Below are 21029 nucleotides of genomic sequence, written 5' to 3' on the forward strand. Positions count from 1 at the left end.
TGTTGCAGTTATACTCTGACATATAGCTTATGAATTTCATTCTCCACTATATTGTATCTAATAGTTCCTATAATACCATCAAATCATGCTACTGTTCCCCTTTTCCAATCACAGCCAATCCTGAAATTAGATAAAACTCATACTAATATAAACATCTTTTACCTCTATTTACATGTTTATTGAGCAAACAAACATAAGCCCAGGAACAACAGATACAACTTTGAGAATTAGGGCTGGCAATGCCTCTGTAATTTATTAACATAGTTTTCTATTATGCTTTTCCTGATTAAAGATACAAAGAGTGATGTTTTCCCCAATTCACTCTTTTAGGTAAGAATTTAGCAAAGATCGTTGAGTTTTTTTCCCCCAATGGAAATCAGAGGCAAAACTCCATTCAGAGTTATCACAAAAGCAAAAAGTTAGATAGGGTTTGTGCTTTATTGCATGTAGAAGATGATCTTGAGTTGGGGGGAAACTATCACTAATCACCACCTGTCATCTTGGAATACCCACACCAAGCACTACATATTTTAATGGAGTTCATGGACTATTCATCTGAGTTGAGCCAAACTATGTAACCAAGGTCCATGATTTTCCTTCAGTACAATACTTAAGAGATCACTTGCTTTGCTTATCAGCAGAAAATAACATCCAGTATATTTGTATGTCTTTCTCTTCTAATATGGTAGGGGAAAAAAGAACTAGGAGAAACAAGCCAAACAATAAAAGACAATAACATTCGCCAACTTAGGGAACCTCAGATCTGTTCCTATCAGTACCACTTTAGCGGTTGAATAAAGCAACAGAATCATTCAATATGTACTTTGACTCTCAGAAGCTTTGTATGTTGTTTACATATTTTATGTATCGGTGGATGAAATAACATGAGATATATTGCCAAGAAGTTTCATCTTTTGTTATTTTTTTCTAAGGCTAATGAACCTAACAGTACACATTTCTGGCATTTATTCTTATTTAAGAGAACACGGGAATGCAGCCAACATAGCATGGCACCTTTGAAAGAGAGAAAACTAAAGACAATGAAGAAATCATTATCTTTCCTGACTACCATTAGAAATAATGAAAGCTAAACAGCAGAACACATTTTGAGGAGGAGTAAACATGACCTCTGCAAAAATAAATTTTGCTTCACCAAATATGAACATGTTTGATAACATCAACAAGCATGTGAATTGAAATAATGCAGTAGATAACACTTTGACTAAATATCCTAAGAAAATTATAGCCAAGGAATAAGACCTTATGATATTGTAACTTCGAGCTATAAGGTAAGAATCTTCTTACCAGATTCAATAGAATTAAGGACTTGGGTCCATAAAACCATTACTTTACTTCCCCTTTTTTTTCCTATGGGGAAATGCTTGCTTTCAGGGCTGAGGCTGACAGAAATGAACAAAAATGTTCTGCTTCCTCCCTGGTTGCTTGCAGGGTGTTTCTATGATAGACAAGGGGAGGGAAAGAGCGAAGGAAAACAATTGTCTTAAGAGAAGGAGTTGGAAAGGGGGGGAAGTTGGAAAATACTGTTGAGTTTTGCTTTCCAACTCTGAAATAATAGCCCTATTGCTTTCAGAAAAATCACAGGCCCTCCTTTTCTTTTGCCCCCTCCCTGAAGAAGAATTTGTCACTGCACAGCTGTGAAAGAGAATATATATGTATATATCAAAGACATATATTTATATAGATAGATGGACACGGACACACACAGAGAGTTTGCCCTTCTGAATTAGTTTGCAGGGCTGGACAAAACCTCATTGTGTACTTTATCTGTCCAGAAGAGAATGGGCCCACAGTCTCATTCTGGCAGGGCCTCTGCCTTTGGTTAACTGTGGTTAGACAACTGTAACTTCATTTAGATATGGTACTCTCTGTGTGTGTCTATATGAATGTGGTTTGGGCATTATTATTGATTGTGTGCGCATCTGCAGAAAAACACAAACATAAATCCTCTCCATGTCCTATTCAGAAAAAAAATAAGACCCATTTGACAGGTTTTAAGAATGGAGGTTAAAACATAAGCCTACATCTATTCATTTTAGTCTTTTCTAAGACCTTATATATTTGCTTCACTTGCATATTGTGGAGGTCTCTCCCAAAAATGAATATCCATAAATGTCAATATTATTGGATCAACATTTGTTAATTCAGAAATAATTCACTAGAAGTTATTTCCTAGTTAGGAAATTTCCTGATTGTTCTGTAGATACCACTTTGAGATATTTATGCAGAAGTATGGAAGAATTCAGTGAGGTTTTCTGAAACTAAGTAGGGAGAAATTTAGCAATGCATCTCATGTCTGGATTGACATATCATGTTATGCATGATTGGTTTAAACTATATTTTGAAAAGTTTTATTTTAGTGTAATGTATGTATCAACTAAGAATGCATGTGATATTATCTCCTATATCACCCACATGATAACATCTATAATTACAATTGATTACACTGACTCTAATTAATGGAAGTTGTGGTGCATAAATCAAATTGGGAGTCTCATCTATAGTATGTATTAAAATAAATCTATATATTTAAATCCCTCCCAAATCCTCCTGTGCTACCTTATTCTGGTGTGTGAATGTTCCTGTGTAGAAATAGTAGAATCTAGGGGTGGAGTGAAAAGGGGGATTATCTTATAATCCCTACATAGCCACAAGCGAACTAAGTCCAACCCCCCTTAAATGCCATTGGCCCATATCTAACTCTAAGCAGATGCTGACCATTAGGTGAGAAGATTCCTGTGCATAGGTTTTTAGCAATAAGGCAGCTGAATTAAATCTTCAAATTTGGACCTTGTCTTTCAGCACCTGACATCCTGGGAGGGATGAGTGAAAATGTTGGAAGTATATGCCAAGAGTATATATTTTTAGCAAAGTCTTCCAAGGCAGGAAAATTATCTCAGCTGCTCGGCTAAAGCAAGCACGCACCCATATAGGGCAGCAGCTATACAGTAGGAGGTCGGAGGTAGATGATCCTTTAGTGACAATGGCAAAGGCATTGTGTGGGACAAATAAATGGTAGAGCACTCCTGTATTTTTTTTTTTTTTACCAAGAACAGCATATGAATAGAAATTCACTGTTGGAAGACCTGAAAAGCCAGTTGATCATCTCTGTTTTCTTAGAATATTAGCAGCTGTCCTGCTTATTTATATGGAGCAAGCACGGAAATCTATGTAGATCAGTGTGTTCAATATCATGGACATTCTTTGTTTTAATCTGCTGCAGCAGGATGGGTAGTGTCAATAATATGAACTGCTCCAGTTTTATGCGATATAACTTCAGCTTGCTACAGGCAGTCCTCAACTTACAACCATTCATTTAGTGACCATTCAAAGTTACAATGGTACTGAAAAAAGTGACATGACCATTTTTCACACTTATGACTGTTGTGGCATCCACACAGTCATTTGATCAAAATTGGGGCACTTGGCAACTGGCTCAGATTTATGATGGTTGCAGTGTTTCAGAGCGATGTGATCCCCTTTTGCTACCTTCTGCCTAGCAACGTCAAGGGGGAAGTCAGGTTCACTTAACAACCATGTTACTAATTTAACACCTACAGTGATTCACTTAACAGCTATGGCAAGAAAGGTTGTAAAATGGGGCAAAATTCATTTAACAACTGCTTCACTTAGCAATAGAAATTTTGGGCTCCATTGTGGTTGTAAGTCGAGGGTTGCCAGTATCAGATTTTGTGGAAGGTTCCCTGTAATTTTAGAACAGTCTCAACAAATCCTGATTTCATACAAGCATTAGGTAGCTATTTTAAAAGGCTGAACCTTGTTAAAGAGACAAGAGGAGCTATGCTTGAATATAGGGCTCAGAAATATAGGGCTTCCTTCTTCTTCCTGGTGAGTCTCCACCCAGATTTTTGCAACCCCGATCATTGTAAAACCCTCTGCCGTCAGTCTTCCGTAATGCTCTTTCAGTTGTACACCTGCTGAACTTAAGACTGGGCTGGTAGATTGGAGCACAGCTAGTTGCTGGAAAGAGTGAACCAGACTCTGGAAAGAGTGCAGAAAAGAGCAACAAAGATGATTAGAGGGCTGGAGGCTAAACATATGAAAAATGGTTGCAGGAATTGGGTAAGTCTAGTCTAGTGAAAAGAAAGACTGGGGTGACATGATAGCAGCGTTCCGATATTTGAAGGGGTCAACCTGTCTTCCAAAGCACCAGAAGGTAAAACAAGAAACAATGAATGGAAATTGATCAAAGAGCTAGCAGGCTAGAACTATGGAGAAAATTCCTAACAGTGAGAACTATCAATCAGTGGAACAGCTTGCCTTCAGAAGTTGTGGTCGCTCCATCACTGGAAACTTTTAAGAAGAGACTGGACAGCCACTTGTCTGGTATAGGGTCTCCTGCTTGAGCAGGGGGTTGGACTAGAAGACCTCCAGGGTCCCTTCCAGCTCTGTTCTGTTAACCATTCTCTAAACTTACATTGTCATGCCACACAACCCACATTTCATGAAGCAGCGAGTAACACATGTGTTTTAGTTGCTTGTAAATTTACCATTTAAGTTAACGGTATGGCAGGGCAAGACAAAAACAGCGACTTCGAAGGCAGCCGTTCGCGTCTTGCCCGCTCTGGCCAGCAGAGAGCAGGAGCAGTGGAGGCGGGCGGCGGCGGCGGCGGAGGAGAAGGCGGAGAAAAAGAGGCGAGGAGGGCGTGCGGGGAGAGGCTGGGGCGTCCGCAGATCCAAAGTTGACTGCCAAGCGGTGTGGGGAGGGTGGGGTGGGGGGGAAGCCGCCGTGAAGTGCCGGCTGGGGGAGCCTGGGAGTCAATCGCCCCGGAGGAAAGCGTGTCGCTTCTGCTCAGGCGACGGAGGCACGCCCCAGCTCGGGGCTAGAGTCCGGGGAGCCTAGTCCGAAGTCCCAGGGCGAAAGGGCTCCGGGGCGCGCGGCGCCGGTGTTGCGCGCTCGAGGCGCCCTGGCCCGGGGGATGCCCCTGTGCGGGCTCGGCGACTAGCTCGGCCGCTTGGTGCATGGCCCAGCTATGGAGGTGGTGGATGAGACCGAAGCTCTGCAGCGCTTCTTCGAAGGTAGGCGAGTGCGAAACCCGGCATGTTGTGCAGGGTGGGGAGAAGGGCAAAGCCAGCCCCGGTTTCCTTCGCCGCTACTCTTTGATTTGGGGGAACAGGGCGCGTGGGGACGGCGGCCGCGGCGCCTCAAGTAATGCGTGTCGTGTCGAGCACCGCAGGTGTGTGGCGGGAAAGATAGGATTTCTTGGATTCGCGCGAAGGAGGTTGCGAGAAGGCGAATTAGAAGGGCAACGCCATGCATTGAAGGGGCACCAGGACCGCTCGCCGAGAGCTGCCCACGGGCCCTGTCAGAAAGGGAATCCGGACCATATCGCAAACGCCTCGCGAGGGGCTTTTGAACGATTCCCTTTCCCCTCCCGGTACCCCGCCAAGTCCCGCTCGTCTCCTGAAATTGCACGCCTCGATTCTTTATTTACTTTCTTCTGCCCCTCGAAGCTCACCTTGCGTTACAGTCTGATACGGGTCACGTGTTACGAGCGATCCTGAGCTGGCTCATTGGTCTTGTTAATGCTTGGTTCCGTGTCCAAATTGAAAGACGAAAGCTTTGAGGGCCACGGCTGAACTATGATACGACTCACACAGGTATAAAACCACTGGATTTTTTTTAAACCAAAATTCACAATAGTTAAATCAGTAATAAACTATAGAGCAGAGTCAAAAGTGATTGTGTCAGGATCTTGTTCCTTCCACCATTTTTCTCCAAATTTCTAGAACCTTTTATCATGTCATCTTGGATACATCTAATTGTTAATAATTGGTTAGAAAATCCATATGGGCTGACAGTTGGAATAGAATCAGAAAGTGCAAAGTTACCGTTTACTTTTTCCTATAATACAGCACATCGATCCTAATATTCATTCTAAAATCCCACAGTCATTCTCAAGTGAGTCTCAGGTCATTTGTCACATGTCAACATTATCCAGTCCTTACTAGGCTTTGAGAAGTCCCTTAATCTTTTGTAAAAGATTATATACTAATGAGGATTCCTTCCCTTTCTGTGTGTCCGATTCAACATGGCAAAGGCCTGTATGTAATTTTTCCTACATGGTTTCCATTTTGTTACCATGATGTCATAATACCCTGTGATGGATATTATTTTTGAATTTTAAATTGTATGGAAATTCTCATATCCAGAAAAATTCAGGGATTTGATCCTTTCCTCACAGCATATAGTACCTGTTGTGTTGTGGTTTGCAAATCTTTGATTGCCACTGATCACAAATGGAGCTGGCAGCTAGTTCTGACTCTGAGATACAAAAAGAAATATATCTGTTTCGTTCACATTTTATGCATACTCATAAAATGTGAGTAGATATTTTAAAATGTTAATTCTGGGAGCAAAAATAATGATTCTTGCAGCACCCTCAGTATTAATGCAAATCATTATGACATAAGAACATTAGCTTTTCTGATGTTTTAATTATTTTTTTCATTGTTGAAAAGCTGCAACACTCTGTTTTCACTTTCTGAAAAATATTGTATGAACTTATTCTTAAGGAAGACTAGTTATGTATTACTTGAGTGCTCAATATTTAAATTACCTAATATAAGGCAATTTGGTTTTATTTTAATGTATATATAGGAATATGATTTTATTTTAATATAGCTACAGGAATCTCAATACTTTTGGGATAAGAAAAGTCAAAATAGGGGAGTCTGATTCTTGTACTGTTTTCTCTGTTGAAATTGCCTCTTTCCTTACCTGCAGACTGCTATTAGTCCCAGAGGAGGAATGTATTATTTCAGTCCTTGAAAAACTAACAGCCCCCCTGCAGGGTGATAAGTTTTTATTAAGTGCATAATAATGTTTATCTTAAATTAAGTCGGCATGTTCTTCCTGAATTTTTTTTTAGGTCTTTGTCTCTTTAAGTTACTTTTGTGCTGTGTTTCAAGATTTTCTTTGCTATAGTTCTTATCTTTATTTATAAACCTTTTCTTCTAGATAGTTCCAAAATTCTCCTGTGATTTTTCCTTTGTAAGGTGCTATGAACCATCTTTTCTTAGCAGAACTTTTGTATTTGTGGTTTCATGGGAAATATGACTTATTTCACTGATCTTGATTCCATTTCAGAAAACTAGCACTTCAAATCAAACTACTTTACCGATGAATAAATAGTAAGGTGGGGGGGGAGCACTCCAAAGTGGTATCCTATGTGAATAATTTTTAAGTCATATCCTGCACACTTTAGTTGTGGACTGGCTGAATGGAAGGGTGACTTGATGTCAAAGTAATGTATTGATCAAATCCAGGATTTGATAATATTTTATATTCTTCCTCAATACTTCTTTTCTTGTCAACTTCTTCATGTAGTGATGATGTGGCAAATGAACTAGAGCAATTCATAGAAATGGTAATAAACTGAAAAAAGAATTGTTTGCAGACCAAATAAATCACATCTAATATCTTTCAACTTATGGTCTTTGTATACATTTGTTTACAACTTATTGGTCTTTGTATACAGTTGTTTGCTGCCTATGCTCATGGGCTGAAGTGGTGTCTTACAATATTGTTAATTATAATAATTAACAATATTGTAAGACACCACTTCAGCCCATCAAATCCAACTCCTTGCCTCTAATTCAAATCTACTCATACTGTGGTGCAGAATTGCTTAAAAGAATCCCCAGTCACAAAAAGACTTGGAATTAAAAGGTCATACAGGCAACTGGTTTACCTATTTATAACTGAAAGAAAGGTTTACTTCCGATGAGAAACTATCTGGTTTTAAAGCTGTTAAAAATGATTTTGCAATTGTAGTGTGCTAATGATGAACACTTTATAGCTAAAGTATATAAAATGCTGCTGATATTAAATTTAGAAAGTGAATATGTTAAGCATTGTACGATTTAATGGGGAAGAAATTTTGGCTATAATATAGTGTTGGACCAGTGGGAACAATTGTAGACCAATGACTGAAATATACATTGAATTATAATCTTAGAGAATTTTTATAAAATGGTGTACTGATAGTATTTAACACCAGATATATTATCTAAAACATACAAAAGTCTTTTGAATGTTTGCTGGGTATATAACTTGTAAGGAAGGTATTTTTAAATCATACGTGTTGGATGTGTAATAAAGTAAAGGAATATGGGGAACAGCAGATCCATATTTTAATTCAGATTATCCTTAAAATGGACTTACAGTGGAAATCAGAAGGTTTTTTTAAAGTGCTATTGGATAAATCGATGGAAAAAAAATTGGAACTTTGTTGTCGTTTGGAACTTTGTTGTCGTATACTTTAGCACGAATCCTATATGCTCAAAAATGGAAAGTGTTAATTTCCACAATGGAGGAATGGATTGAAAAGATGATGGAACTGACAGAAATAGCAAAGTTAACTGCATTAATTAGAGAAACGAATTTATGTGGTGTGGTTTCCACTTGGAAACTGCTTTTAGACTTTCTGCTCAAAAGAGAAAAAAAATGAAACTTTGATTTTAGGTTTTGATGGTTAAGTAGATCATGGTTACAGAAATGGCTAATTTACTATTTTAAATATGTAAAAAATTGATACTATAACTGTACTATATATCCTATTCCACTGAAAGAAATTGCTTTCCTTCTTTTCTTTTTCTTTCCTCGATTTATCCATTTTTTCTGCCTCCCTTTCCTTCCCTCCTTTTTCCATTGACTTTATTTTTATTTTTATTTATATTAAGCAAAAATACCTTTTAATTATTTTTTTAAAGAATCTCCAGTCATCACAAATTTAAAAGAAGCATTGTGGCTTATTCTCATGCTTTATCTCATTGCTTAAAATACTTTAAAATATAAGGGATGACAAATTAACTAATCCCCAAGTAATTATAGTTATAGTTATTATAGTTATAGTTATTATTATAGTTATTCAGAGTCTCTTGTTGATTTACTATATAGAGTAATATTACCAATTTCCAAAGTTTTCAAGTACATCCTTCATAACATCCTAACTTCCCCATCTGCATTTTTAAATGGTTTACTCTAGAAGTAACAGTGACTAATTTTGAAGGGAGAAATATGGCATGTCACTCTTAAAGTAAAATCAAAATGATGCACTGTTGTTGAACTTCATTACACATGTATGTTTGATGGAGTCTTTGCAGTTATATCTTTTAAGAAACTATTTTGTCCAATGTTATTAACCTGTACAGTGTGAAAATGAGATAGTAGTTTGTTACTTTTGTAACAAGACTATGAGAAGTAGGACTTATTTAGCTCCTACAAGTCACTGAGTTGTTTGATTTTCTCTTTAGAGTGTACAAATTTCTAGGTAGCTAGCTAATTCTGTTTGGTTCTCATGTAATGTATTTTTTATTTGGGTATTCTGTTAGATGAGTGGAAGGAAATATTTGTAAAAAAGAGACTGCTGATATGGATTATCACCCTGTTTCCATATATTCTTCTCTTCCTTGTTTTAGTTTCTTTTTATGAGATGTTCCTGATTGTTTTTAAAATAAGAACACTTGATAGGAATAACTTCTCATCAACTTTTGATTTGCTGTGTACAAAATTTACATTATCAAAGTCCAGACTGAGGTGAATTGTGAAATTTGGAAGAAAAATACGCACAAATGACAACTCACAATTAAAACCCAACTTTATACTACTCCTGCTAAGTGATTCACTTTAGTTATAATGATCTACCATATATATTCATGGATAAACCAAAAATGTTAAGTTCCAAAATGCACCCCCAAAGGTTTGTTCCTTTTTTAACCTGCAAATCAGAGCTTAAGATCTTTAAAACACATCATGGCCTTAAAATTGTGTGGTTTTATAAATGACAGGAACAGTTTGCCATTTTCCACCTGTCACTATGTATAAAAATTCTAGGATGGGCTTATCCGCAATTAGTTATGGTAGTATAAGAATTGCTTTTCAAGATCGGACAATGTGGCAGTTGCCCTTTAGATTGTCATCTTCTCGAACTTTTCCAAGGCCAAATAATGAAAAAAATTATCATGATTCCCTTTATCTATTTCACCCTCTTTTATTTACTGTTTGATTTTACTGAGTCATGTGGTGTGTTTCCATTTAGAAACATACCACTATTAGAAACACCATGAGCTGCCTTGCAAATTCATGATTTGCCCCATGGACAGACGTATTTAAGGGTCTTTTCGTGCCGGGCTGACCTGGGACTGGAGACAGCCCTTTCAATCCAGACCGTCCTGGAATTGGTCCCGTAACTCTCGATCCTTTCCTCCCAGACAGGATCGCAAGCAGAACTGCCAAAACCCCAGAACCAGGGCCCAGTACAGTCTAAACGGCCCTTTCGGGGCTCCGGAGGCCGTCCGTATAGACGGAACAAATGACTCCAGGGAGACCTCTCCCATAGGTGGTCGGCTATCTCTATTCGCCGACATTTGGGAGGCCATCACCACAGATTCCTCGACACGGCCTTGTCCTGGAGTTCTTAACCATACCTCCAGGACGCTTCCTCGCTTGCCCCAGCATGAGGAACTCCACCAAGATGTCCATGGCCATCTCCCATCTACTGCAGATAGAGGCCATAGAGCCAGTGCCCACGGAACAGAAGGGACAGGGGTTTTACTCCATTCTGTTCGTGATATCAAAGGCCTCGGAGGGCTGGAGGGCGATATTGGACTTGAAAGGACTAAATTACCACTTGGCCTACAAGCAGTTCAAGATGCAGACTTTCAAGTCTATCCTGGCCAGCATCAGGAGGGGCAATTTTCTGTCCTCCATAGACCTAATAGAAGCTTACCTGCACGTTCTGATCTTTCCTGAGCGTCGCAAATTCCTCCGGTTTTGTTACGCGCACCGGCATTGTTAGTACAAAGCGCTCTCGTTTGGCCTTTCCTTGGCCCCACGGGTGTTCACGAAGATCTTAGCGGTATTAGCCGCTCATCTGAGAATGATCCCGGTGCGCGTTCAATGCTATCTGGATGATATCCTTATCCAGTCCCATTCCTTCCATTTGGCCCAGTCGGACCTGGCATTCACCATCAGGACTTTTCAACTTCACGGATTCTCCATGAACTTCCAAAAGAGCCACACGGTCCCTTCAAATCACCTCCTCCACCTGGGGGCAGTCATAGACTCGAACCTTTGTGAGGTTTTCCTTTCCCAGGAATGCCAGGACAGCATCCGGACCCTCATACACCAGGTCCGAATGGAGAGGGTAGTTCCTCTAGTCGAGCTGTCACAGTTGCTGGGGAAGATGGTCTCCTGTATGGGGATCGTCCCATGGGCCAGGTTGCACTCCAGAGAGTTTCAATGGTTCCTTCTTCCCTTTCAGAATTTGAACATGAGCTCTTCCAACAGGAGAGTCAGGCTCCCACGCCAGACATTATCTTCCCTCCGATGGTGGACCTCCCCGGCAATGGCCAAGGGATCCCTCTTCAAGGAGCCTGCCAGGCTCACCTTGACCACAGACGCCAGCGTGTTTGGATGGGGGGGGGTCACCTCCATTTGCAATTGGTTCAGGGTCGATGGTCCAATTCGGACTTAAGCCACAGTATAAACTGGCTAGAGCTCAGGGCCATTCATCTGGCCTTGCATCACTTCACCATCATGGTGGCGGAACAACATGTTCTAGTGTTAACCGACAATGTGGGAGCAAAAGCACACGTGAACAGACAGGAAAGGACTGATCCAAGTCCCTTATGCTTGAAGCCCACAGTTTGAACTCCTGGGCAGAGACCAATCTCAGCTTGCTCAGGGCAGAGCATATATCGGGGGAGGCGAACCAACAAGCAGATTCCCTGAGCAGGTCTACGGTGGACCACTCCGAGTGGCGACTAGACCCAGCTCTGTTCAGGGAGATCTTGGACAGGTTCAGCCAGCCTCAGTTAGACCTGTTTGCCTCCCCAACCAACTCTCAACTGCCCAAGTTCTTCACCAGGTTCCCTTCCCCAGGTGCACAGGGAATGGACGCTCTTCGCAGCAGGTGGCCCAGGGAGTTACTGTACGCCTTCTCACCCCTCCCCCTGATCCCGGCGACCATCCGCAAGGTGCTTCAGGAGCAGGCGGAGATCATCTTGGTTGTTCCACATTGGCCGAGACGCCCGTGGTTTGCTGACCTCGTGGAGCTTTCCATCTCACTGCCATGAAGGATTCCTCCAGAGCGCATCTCCCTTAGCCAAGGGGCCCTTCAACACCCAGATCCCCAGTGGCTCCAGTTGGCCGCCTGGCACTTGAGCGGCGGAATTTAACCAGAGAATGCTATTTGTCGAGGGTGATCTCTATGGTCCAAGCTTCCAGGCGCCCCTCTACTAATAGGATTTATGATGCAACATGGAGAAACTTCTGCCTGTGGTGCACTAAGCACCACCTCCAGCCTCTTTCAGTGACCATTCAAAATATTCTGGACTATTTGCTGGAAGGTATGGATAGGGGGTTGACGGCTAACACTATCCGCAGGTAGGTAGCGGCCTTATCCATGGTGCTTACTTGTGACAATCTGGTTCCTTTAGCCCAGCACCCAGTGGTAAGCGCCTTCCTCAAGGGGGCAACTAACGCCAGACCACCAGCGGTTCGACCTGTCATGGGTTCTACAGGCTCTAATTTCAACACCGTTTGAACTCATCAGATCTTATTCTTTAAGACTCCTTTCACTGAAAGTAGCATTCCTAATTGCAGTCATGTCAGCCAGATGCATTTCGGAGTTGGCTGCCCTTTCAGTTAGGAGTGATCTGTGCACTTTCCATGAGGACAGGGTGGTCCTTTGTTTAGACCCGTCCTTCATTCTGAAGGTCAATACCTGGTTTCATAGGACCCAGGAGGTGGTACTTCCCAATTTTTGTCCCAATCCATTCCATAGTCTGGAAAGGCAGTGGCATAAACTGGATGTGCGCAGGGCCCTGCATTGTTATATAAAATGGACTTCTACCTTCCCCAAGTCCAAGGCCCTGTTTGTGTCCTTCCAGCCCTCTTCCATGGGTCAGAAGGTCTCTTCTTCGACCATTGGGAGGTGGATTAGGGCGGGCATTGCCCGTGCTTATCTATCTCAATCCCTACCGGTTCCTGGATACATCACTGCTCACTCCACTCGCAGTGCGGCTACATCAGCGGCCTGGTCTACACAGGCGTCCATTGAAGAAATCTGCAAGGTGGCAACTTGGTCCTCCCCTTCTTCATCAGGCACTATAAGTTGGACAAGTTTGCCTCTTCGGATGCTTCGTTTGGCCGGAGGGTGTTGCAGCAGGTGTTTTCACCTAGTGGGACACAAGCCCAGACTGGTTCCCTCCCGTAGGGACATGAGCGGCTTTGGTATGTCCCATCAGTGGATTCTCTACTCATCATGCTGGAGAAGGGGCATTGTCTTACCTGAACGCCTTTTTTCAGCATGATGATGGAGAATCCACACCCACCCTTTAAGGGCCGTCTGATCCTGTATCGGGTAGGAGGAGCCAACACTTCGGACTTTGTTGTTTGCTTCAACTTGGTCAAACATCTGGGTACAGTCCAGCCCAGCGGGAGGCATGGCAATTTTCTGACTTAGTCTCAACTGAGCAAGAAAGCTGAGATAATCCACCGGTGGATTCTCCATCATCATGCTGAGAAAAGGTGTTCAGGTAAGACAACGCCCCTTTGCTATATATCTGATCATCCTGAGTAATCTTTAGCAAATTTAAGTTTGCAAGGACAGGTTTCAGCTTTAATTAGAATCTGGCATAAATATTTGATTTACAAAGATTTTTGGCAATCTTTTAAAGGAAATTGGGATTACAAATGGAAAAGTAACTATGGTCATTTAAGCAAACAAAGTTGATTAGTTTTTCCAACATGTAAAGCAAAGAAAGGTAGTTGAATATATCTTATCTCCTTAGTAAAACAGAAATTGATTGATATGTTTCCTTTTCTTTGTTCTACCTTGTGGGAGGGATTTAAACAGTGGCTGGATATTGTTAGGGAAAAAAAGTAGTAATTTTATTCTGTATTATAGATTACACATCAAGGAGGGGTTGGATTAGATAATCTGTAAGATCTTTCCAGTTCTGTGATTATAAGATGATAAACTATTAATCGACTGTCCAAAAATAGTTTTATCCATCTTCTAACAGCACAGTTTGAATACAGTATTTTCTCTTATTTACTATTTATTTGGCTTTTAAAAAAGCTTGTTCTCTACATCCTGGCAAGTGATTGTGAACTATTTGAAAAGTTGATTTCTCTCCTAAAACTTCTAATTATCTCCAGCATTTATCATGAGGGAATTCCATTGTATAGAATGATGCATTCTTCTGTGCTACAGAAATAACTAATTATGAAAGAAATAACGTATCAATTTAAAAGCACACCAATATTTACAGTACTGTTGTTTCCATAACCATGCCATTAAAATGAGGAAAGAACAAAGAAGTCCTGTTCTCTTTCTTTGCTGAGAATCTGAGGAAGACAACAAGCTAATGGCCAAAGTGGTTTCTACTTTATCACTTCATGTCTTTGGAGAATCCATACAATTGAATTCCTGAGTTTTCTTTCAATTCTTGGTTATTACTTTTTATTAGTTTCATCTTCATGGCTACTCCTTGTGACAAACTTTCAAGACCAGTTGTGGGCTGTGTACAGAAAATATTCTGGTGATTTCAAAACTAGTTGCAAACTAGTTGTATTTATAACGTATTTTCTTTTTTAAAAAAGAAAATTTAGTTTCATTATTAATAGTGAATTCTTCAAGTTATAATAGGTAGAAATAATTTCAGATATTCAGTCAGTTCACAATGAATTGCAATCTGAGTTAAGGAGATCTGTTCATTTTCTACTATTTAATTTTTAAGCATATTTCCTATATCCATGTACCCTTTGAAAACTGGTGAACAACATTTCTGGCCTATTTTATGGGAAACAAATTATTTAGATGGATGGGCAAAAAGGTATCTAGTACTTCTTTGAGAGTTTTGGAGAGAATACTAAATTATAAATAGAAAAGTCTAATATTTAGCTGCGCAGTATATAGAAATTTAATAATCGGATGTGCAGTGTGCAGCTCTCTAAAAATTGTTGAATTTCAGTTCCCATAATAAGAGATGACAGACATTGCTGATGAGCAACATCTGGAAGATAACACTTGCTGAAGCATTCTGATTCTATTATTCTTCATTTAAAGAAACAAATGAACATTCAAACTTAAAAACTATTTGCAACAAGGAACTTATTAACACTACCATCTTTTCCCCATCCTTCAAAGCGATAATGTTAAAAGAGAATGGAATTCCTGTATGCTGTTTAAAAGCTAAACATTTGGTAAATCAAATGTAGTAAAGGTTTCTATCAGTTTTCCAGATGCTGTAGCTACTGAATATTTTCAGTACTGAATATATTCAATCCCCAAAGCTACAAGTTCTATAAACAAATTCCACTTCACTTCTGGGATCTGACTGAAAGACAAGTGCTCTGCTGCTTCCATTTTGTTTTTTAATTTCTTTTTATAGAACGTGAACTGAATAAATCCCTGATGTGCTATTCTTACTGAATTGTTGCTAGAAATATTTCTAAACATTAAAGAATGAGTACTAAACACATGTCATAAAATTTAGAATAAATACTCCTGTCCTTTCTGACAAAGGATATTACAGTTAAGCTTGCTAGAGTTCATTCTCTTCCTCACTCATTGCAAGCGAGCAATGACTTGTTCCATCAGGAATGGCAAAACAGGATGAAAATGAGAATTTGGTGACAAAAACAGGGAAGCCAAGAAATTGCTTGAGCAGTAAATATATTGGAATAGGTTGTAATGGGGTGGAACAGCTCGTGTGGCATGTGCCTTTGTCTTTTACTTTTCAGGCATGGAGTAAAAAAGGAAAAGGTTGTTTCAGATCCTCTGATTTTTTAATTTTCTGTGGGAAACTATTCTTTGTGCGTGTAAGGATATTGAAAGACTGTGCTGCCCATTGCTTCTCCATTGCAGGCTATTGAAAGTTTGGGTAGTACTTGCCGGCCAGTTGCCTAACTTCTCTCAGGATAAAAAAAACAAAAACAAAACAGAAAATAAAGTGTGTTTGTAAAGGTAAAAAAAAGTTGTGTGTATTAAAGATTTGATGAAACAGGTAAGAATTCAGTTATTTTTCCTCTGTCTGCTGTGTTTCAAGAGTATTTACGTAGAAGGTTTGTATTTTATATCAAAGAGGAGTTGGGGAGTATTAGGGAGTTTTGGGAGAAGCGTCTGACCCTTGGCTGGCATCTGCTGGTAACCCTACCTTCCTCTCCATCTAACACTCATATAAGGGAAACAGTTACAACAGAGCTTAGCTATTTGGGATCCCGCTTGCTCTCTTCCCTAATTTATGAGATAAGGGCTTGTTAAAGAATGTACATTGGGAAAGATGTGCAGAGTAGCTTAAAAGGAAGAATAAATGGTGTATGGGGAGTGAGAAGGGTGGCTTGGCAACTGTCTGAAAACTTTAATAGAGCTTGGCATTGGAGGCAGATACTTTAAAAGTGAAAACAAAAGAGATAGAATTGAATTTTTTAAAAAATCTGAAGTTTATACAAGAAAAAAAGTTTAATTTAAGGTGTTCTAGTAAAGATTGAAATTATCTACTTCAACAAAAAGGAGCTGAATTGGAAACCCAGTTGAGTGGCTGGATACTTCAGAATATAAAACAGATAAAAAGCTTGGGTTGACAGGCTGGGCTTTCTTACTCAGGTGCTCTTCTATACTTTTCTTGCAGTTTCAGCCATGAGACTCTAGGAGTCTCTGATATGGATGTACCTTCAGTGTTGGTTATGTGAGTAAGATGTGAAGGAAGAGCACAGTGAGTTTATTGGTAGAAGCAAATGGGTACTATAACAACAACAACAACAACATCAACAACAACACCAGCAACATAACATCCTGGACTTAACAACTGTCGATAAAAAAGACAAAAAAGTCTGGATAGTGGACGTGGCAGTGCCTGGAGACAGCAGAATAGACGAGAAAGAACTGGAGAAGATAACAAAATACAAAGACCTACAAATAGAAATAGAAAGACTGTGGCAAAAGCAAGCAAGGGTAGTACCAATAGTGATAGGTTCCTTGGGTGCAATCCCAAAACAATTGGAGCACCACTTGAACACCATTGGTATTGACAAATTTGCTATTAGTCAATTGCAAAAGGCGGCCTTACTAGGAACTGCTTCCATCCTGCGACGATATCTGTAATAAAATCAAACATCCACATCTGCTTATCCCAGGTCCTTGGTAAGGACTCGATAGGTAGGCAAAATGCCAAATCCAGTCTGAACATCTGGCTGACTGTGCGATGATCCATAATAATAATAATAATAATAATAATAATAATAATAATAATAATAATAATAATAATAATAGCAGCAGCAGCAAACATACCATTTATTCTTATTTTTTACTTTGTTTTTATTTATTTGTATCCTATCTTTATTTATTTTTACAAATAACTAAAGGGGGCAAACATATCCACAACACTTTCCTCCTACTACTTTCTCCACAGCAACCCGGTGAGGTGGGTTGGGCTGAGAGAGAAAAGGACTGGCCCCAAGGGTCACTCAGCTGGCTTTCACAGCTAAGGCAGGACAAAAGCTAACAGTCTCCTGTTTTCTAGTTTGGTACCTTAACCACTAGACTACTTCCCCACTATCTCAGCAGAGCTTTCATATGATGTTTTGATTATGGTGTATTATCACCATGTTCCATTCATGGAATTTTATCTAAGGCTGTGTATGCATAGGAGAGATATTACAGATATTATCATCTAACCCAGGGTTCCCCAACCTTGACGACTTTATGACTTGTGGACTTCAACTCCCACAAGTCATAAAGTGACCTCTGATCTAACCCATGTATTCACACTGCTGTTTCTGTGGGGTACTGTTGACAGATCCCATCTTCATTTGACTTTGAGGAGAAAAATATTCACTTTAGTCTGTTTTTATTATTTGTTCCTTGTATATGTTTTTAGGGCTAAAATTGCAAGCCATGGCAGCATGTTGGCTGAGCTCTGAGCATTTTGCTTATTTTATTTACTTCCAGTGATACTTCTTAGTGGGTTCAGAATTCCACCACAGATACAGCAGCTGAGTATATGGATAAGAACTTTTTTTATTGAACTTTTATTGAAATGCCCCAAGAATCTGTTATGGGACTTAAATCCCTACTGTGAGACTTTAGTAGCATGTAGGATGGCCTCTTATTTTTAGTTCTGGCTGGTGATTTATCAGTAAGTTAAGAAGCTTCCTACAAATACTTTGTTTACATGGGAATTCTGTGACAGAGGGGTCTTATGGAACCTGGTACAGCACAAGCACATGACTGCCTCTTCTCAATAATCCCTTTGCAACCCAAATCCCAGTATGTGCCTAATCAGAGTGGGATGCTGTCAAGAGTTGGCAGTCTCCCTTCCTGACAGCATTCCTCCTTGCCTTTTAAATAAGAAATAGAAAATCTTAGAGGCAGTGACTAGATCAGGTCAGAGAAACAAAATAATAATCTAAGGTGATGCTAGAATAGGATATCAGTTCCTAGTTCGTGTGAGAGTTGGAAGTTGCCACAGTCAAGATGCACTGGGTCCGAACAGGTAAGTGAAAGCAGCATATAGCACTTCTCTGGTGAAGCAGCAAGGCTGATTGACTGTTCTATTTCATTTCTGGTGACTTGCTGGTGGATTGGTATGCTGGAGAAAGGAAGGGATAACTGAGGCTTCCATCCATTATCTGAATTGTCAGAAGACTAAAGAGCAGTTGTTTTAAAAAGAGGTGAGAGACTGGGCCTTCTAAGCCAAAGGTGCAGGATGGTGTGTATATGCAAGTAGTAAATGCTACATTTAGAAGGATAGCAAACTATTCTTGGGATTGCACAGAAGTATTAATTATAAAAATATAGGATTGTATAGAGGGAGGCCTTCTTGATTCTGAATTAGATCTTTCCCTTTCTTTGTCTATTCATGATTGTAAATTTCTAATGATTAATTCCCATTGATCCTCAGTGTGATTCAGTGGGCAAATCCTAGAAGTTGCTTTTTTTATTTCTCAAACTTCCTGCCACAACTATAACCATTACTGCATCTATTTGTCTATCCTTACTCAGTTCAGATGAACGCAATTTCACACATCAAGTTTAAATGGGATACTATTCAACTCAATTGATCTCATGGTTGTAATTCATTAATTGTGACTTCTCTCTAGAAACACTTTGTTTTTGAAAACAATGATAATTGTTTACAAATGCATTTGTAAATGCATTTAATTTTATTTAATTTTCCACATATCCTTGCCAAGGCACATGTCATGGCATGCATGATTCTTTTCCCATGTCCATAGCAATATAAAAAAACTAGACTGAAGAAGGAATTGTCTTAACAATATCCAATTAAGGATATCACTGAGGAATGAGGATTTGAACTGAGATTTGCCTGGATCTGTTACTCTTAAATGTCCCCAGATGCTAATGCATTGGTCTTAAGTTGGAGAATCTTCTGATAAGATTGGAGGAATTCTAGGCCTCTCTAGAACAGCATATGAATTCTCAAAGATTAGGTGTCTAAATCATTGCACCACAAATAGAGCTCCTCAAGTGAATGTTCTTGTCCCATAATATTAGTTAGAAACAAATCAAGGCTGTGTTTGACCCTCATGTCTAATTTCTGTATTTATTCTTAAGACAAGATGAATATGACCCAATTCATGTGAACACTGTTGCACAACAGTCAAAGGAAACATAGAACATGGGCAATGTAAAATAAAAAGCTTGTAGTACAAAATAAATGCCTCATCGAGCTTAGTGTTGTTTACACTGAATGGCCACTTTTTGAGGTTTCAGTTGAGAACCTTTCTTGTCCCTTCCTGGATTGTTGCAAGAACAAAGTAAGGAGTTAATCCATGTACACTTTTTTGCACCTCTTAAAAATAGATGGGATATAGATGAAAGCAAGAACTGCCTGGAACTGGATTCAAATACTAGCTGTGTCCCTATTTTTAGTACAGGAAAAAGGGAAAATTTGTAGCTCAGTGAGTGAGCATGGGCATTTGCAACTCCTGGAACAGGCACCTGTTGGTGATAGATTAATAGCATGATTTTGAGCAACATGAATTTTTTACTTAAGTTGGAATTTCAACTAATTTTAAGGATTGCGATGGGAGCACAAAAGCTCCCATTTTTTTCAGGATATATATATATATATATATATGTGTGTGTGTGTGTGTGTGAACGGTAGCATGCCCTTTTCAGTGATGTTACCTTACCACCAAAAGGATTTCTCTAATCTGCTAGCAGAATGCAACACAAGTTGCTGCTTTTGATCCAAAAAGGGTTCTTATTTGTATTGCATTATCCAAATGGGAATTGCTTGTGTAGGTCTCATTAAACTTATGCTATTGCAATATTTCATAACTTATGGAGAAAACTACTAAAACTATAATTCTTCTGTACACTTGAATCTTGAATTTTTCAATGGTTGCAGTCTTAGGTTGCTAGGAGCCTACCTTTGTGCCTCATTCTACAATCCTCTGGGCACAAACTGGCCAAATGAAGTTATAAGTAACAAATTTCTGCTCAACGGATACAGATAGAATCTGTTGTGCAAATAAGGTGAGAAAACAATTCCCTTTGCTTCCCTTTTATTATTTCAGAAAGAGTAGACTTAAATTCTAGCATAAACAGATACAAATAACTAAAGTAGAACTGTGTGTTCCAGTTAGATTATAAATGCTGATTCTTTTGAGGAGCAAGAGTGAAATAATTGATTCACAATTGGTGCATGTTTTAGTGTTGGGGTTCTGTGACTATAAGCACTTGGTTTATCAATAACTGATGTAAACTATACTTGTGTATCTATATTTTTCATGTATCTGACATATTCTGTGTACTGTACATTACCAACAATGCATGCCAAGATAGATTATGGGAGACCGAATAAGGTGAAAAACCTCTTTGGAATGTCCTCCTAAGATTTGGATTTTTTTTAAAAAAAGGCCAAGAGAGTTTTTATTTACTCCAATGTAAAATTATACAGCAAAACATCAATGATTCTTAAGCTGCATTACAAACTATGTAGGGACTATC

General features: G+C 39.5%; 1 protein-coding gene across 3 annotated transcripts in view; it reads left to right on the forward strand.

Annotated features, from left to right (window-relative positions):
• The first annotated feature begins 4771 nt into the window (after positions 1-4771).
• MYRF (myelin regulatory factor) overlaps positions 4772-21029 on the forward strand; it is a 119076-nt gene continuing 102818 nt past the window's right edge. For all 3 annotated transcript variants that reach the window (XM_039353152.1, XM_039353154.1, XM_039353153.1), the window contains exon 1: positions 4772-5058. In XM_039353152.1, the coding sequence (XP_039209086.1) occupies positions 5013-5058 (46 nt within the window). In that variant the 5' untranslated portion in view covers positions 4772-5012. The remainder of the gene's footprint in view (positions 5059-21029) is intronic.

The sequence above is a fragment of the Crotalus tigris genome, unplaced genomic scaffold (genome assembly GCF_016545835.1).
Source record: "Crotalus tigris isolate CLP2741 ecotype Arizona unplaced genomic scaffold, ASM1654583v1 scf7180000018504.2861643, whole genome shotgun sequence".
In the NCBI taxonomy this organism is placed as follows: Eukaryota; Metazoa; Chordata; class Lepidosauria; order Squamata; family Viperidae; genus Crotalus; species Crotalus tigris.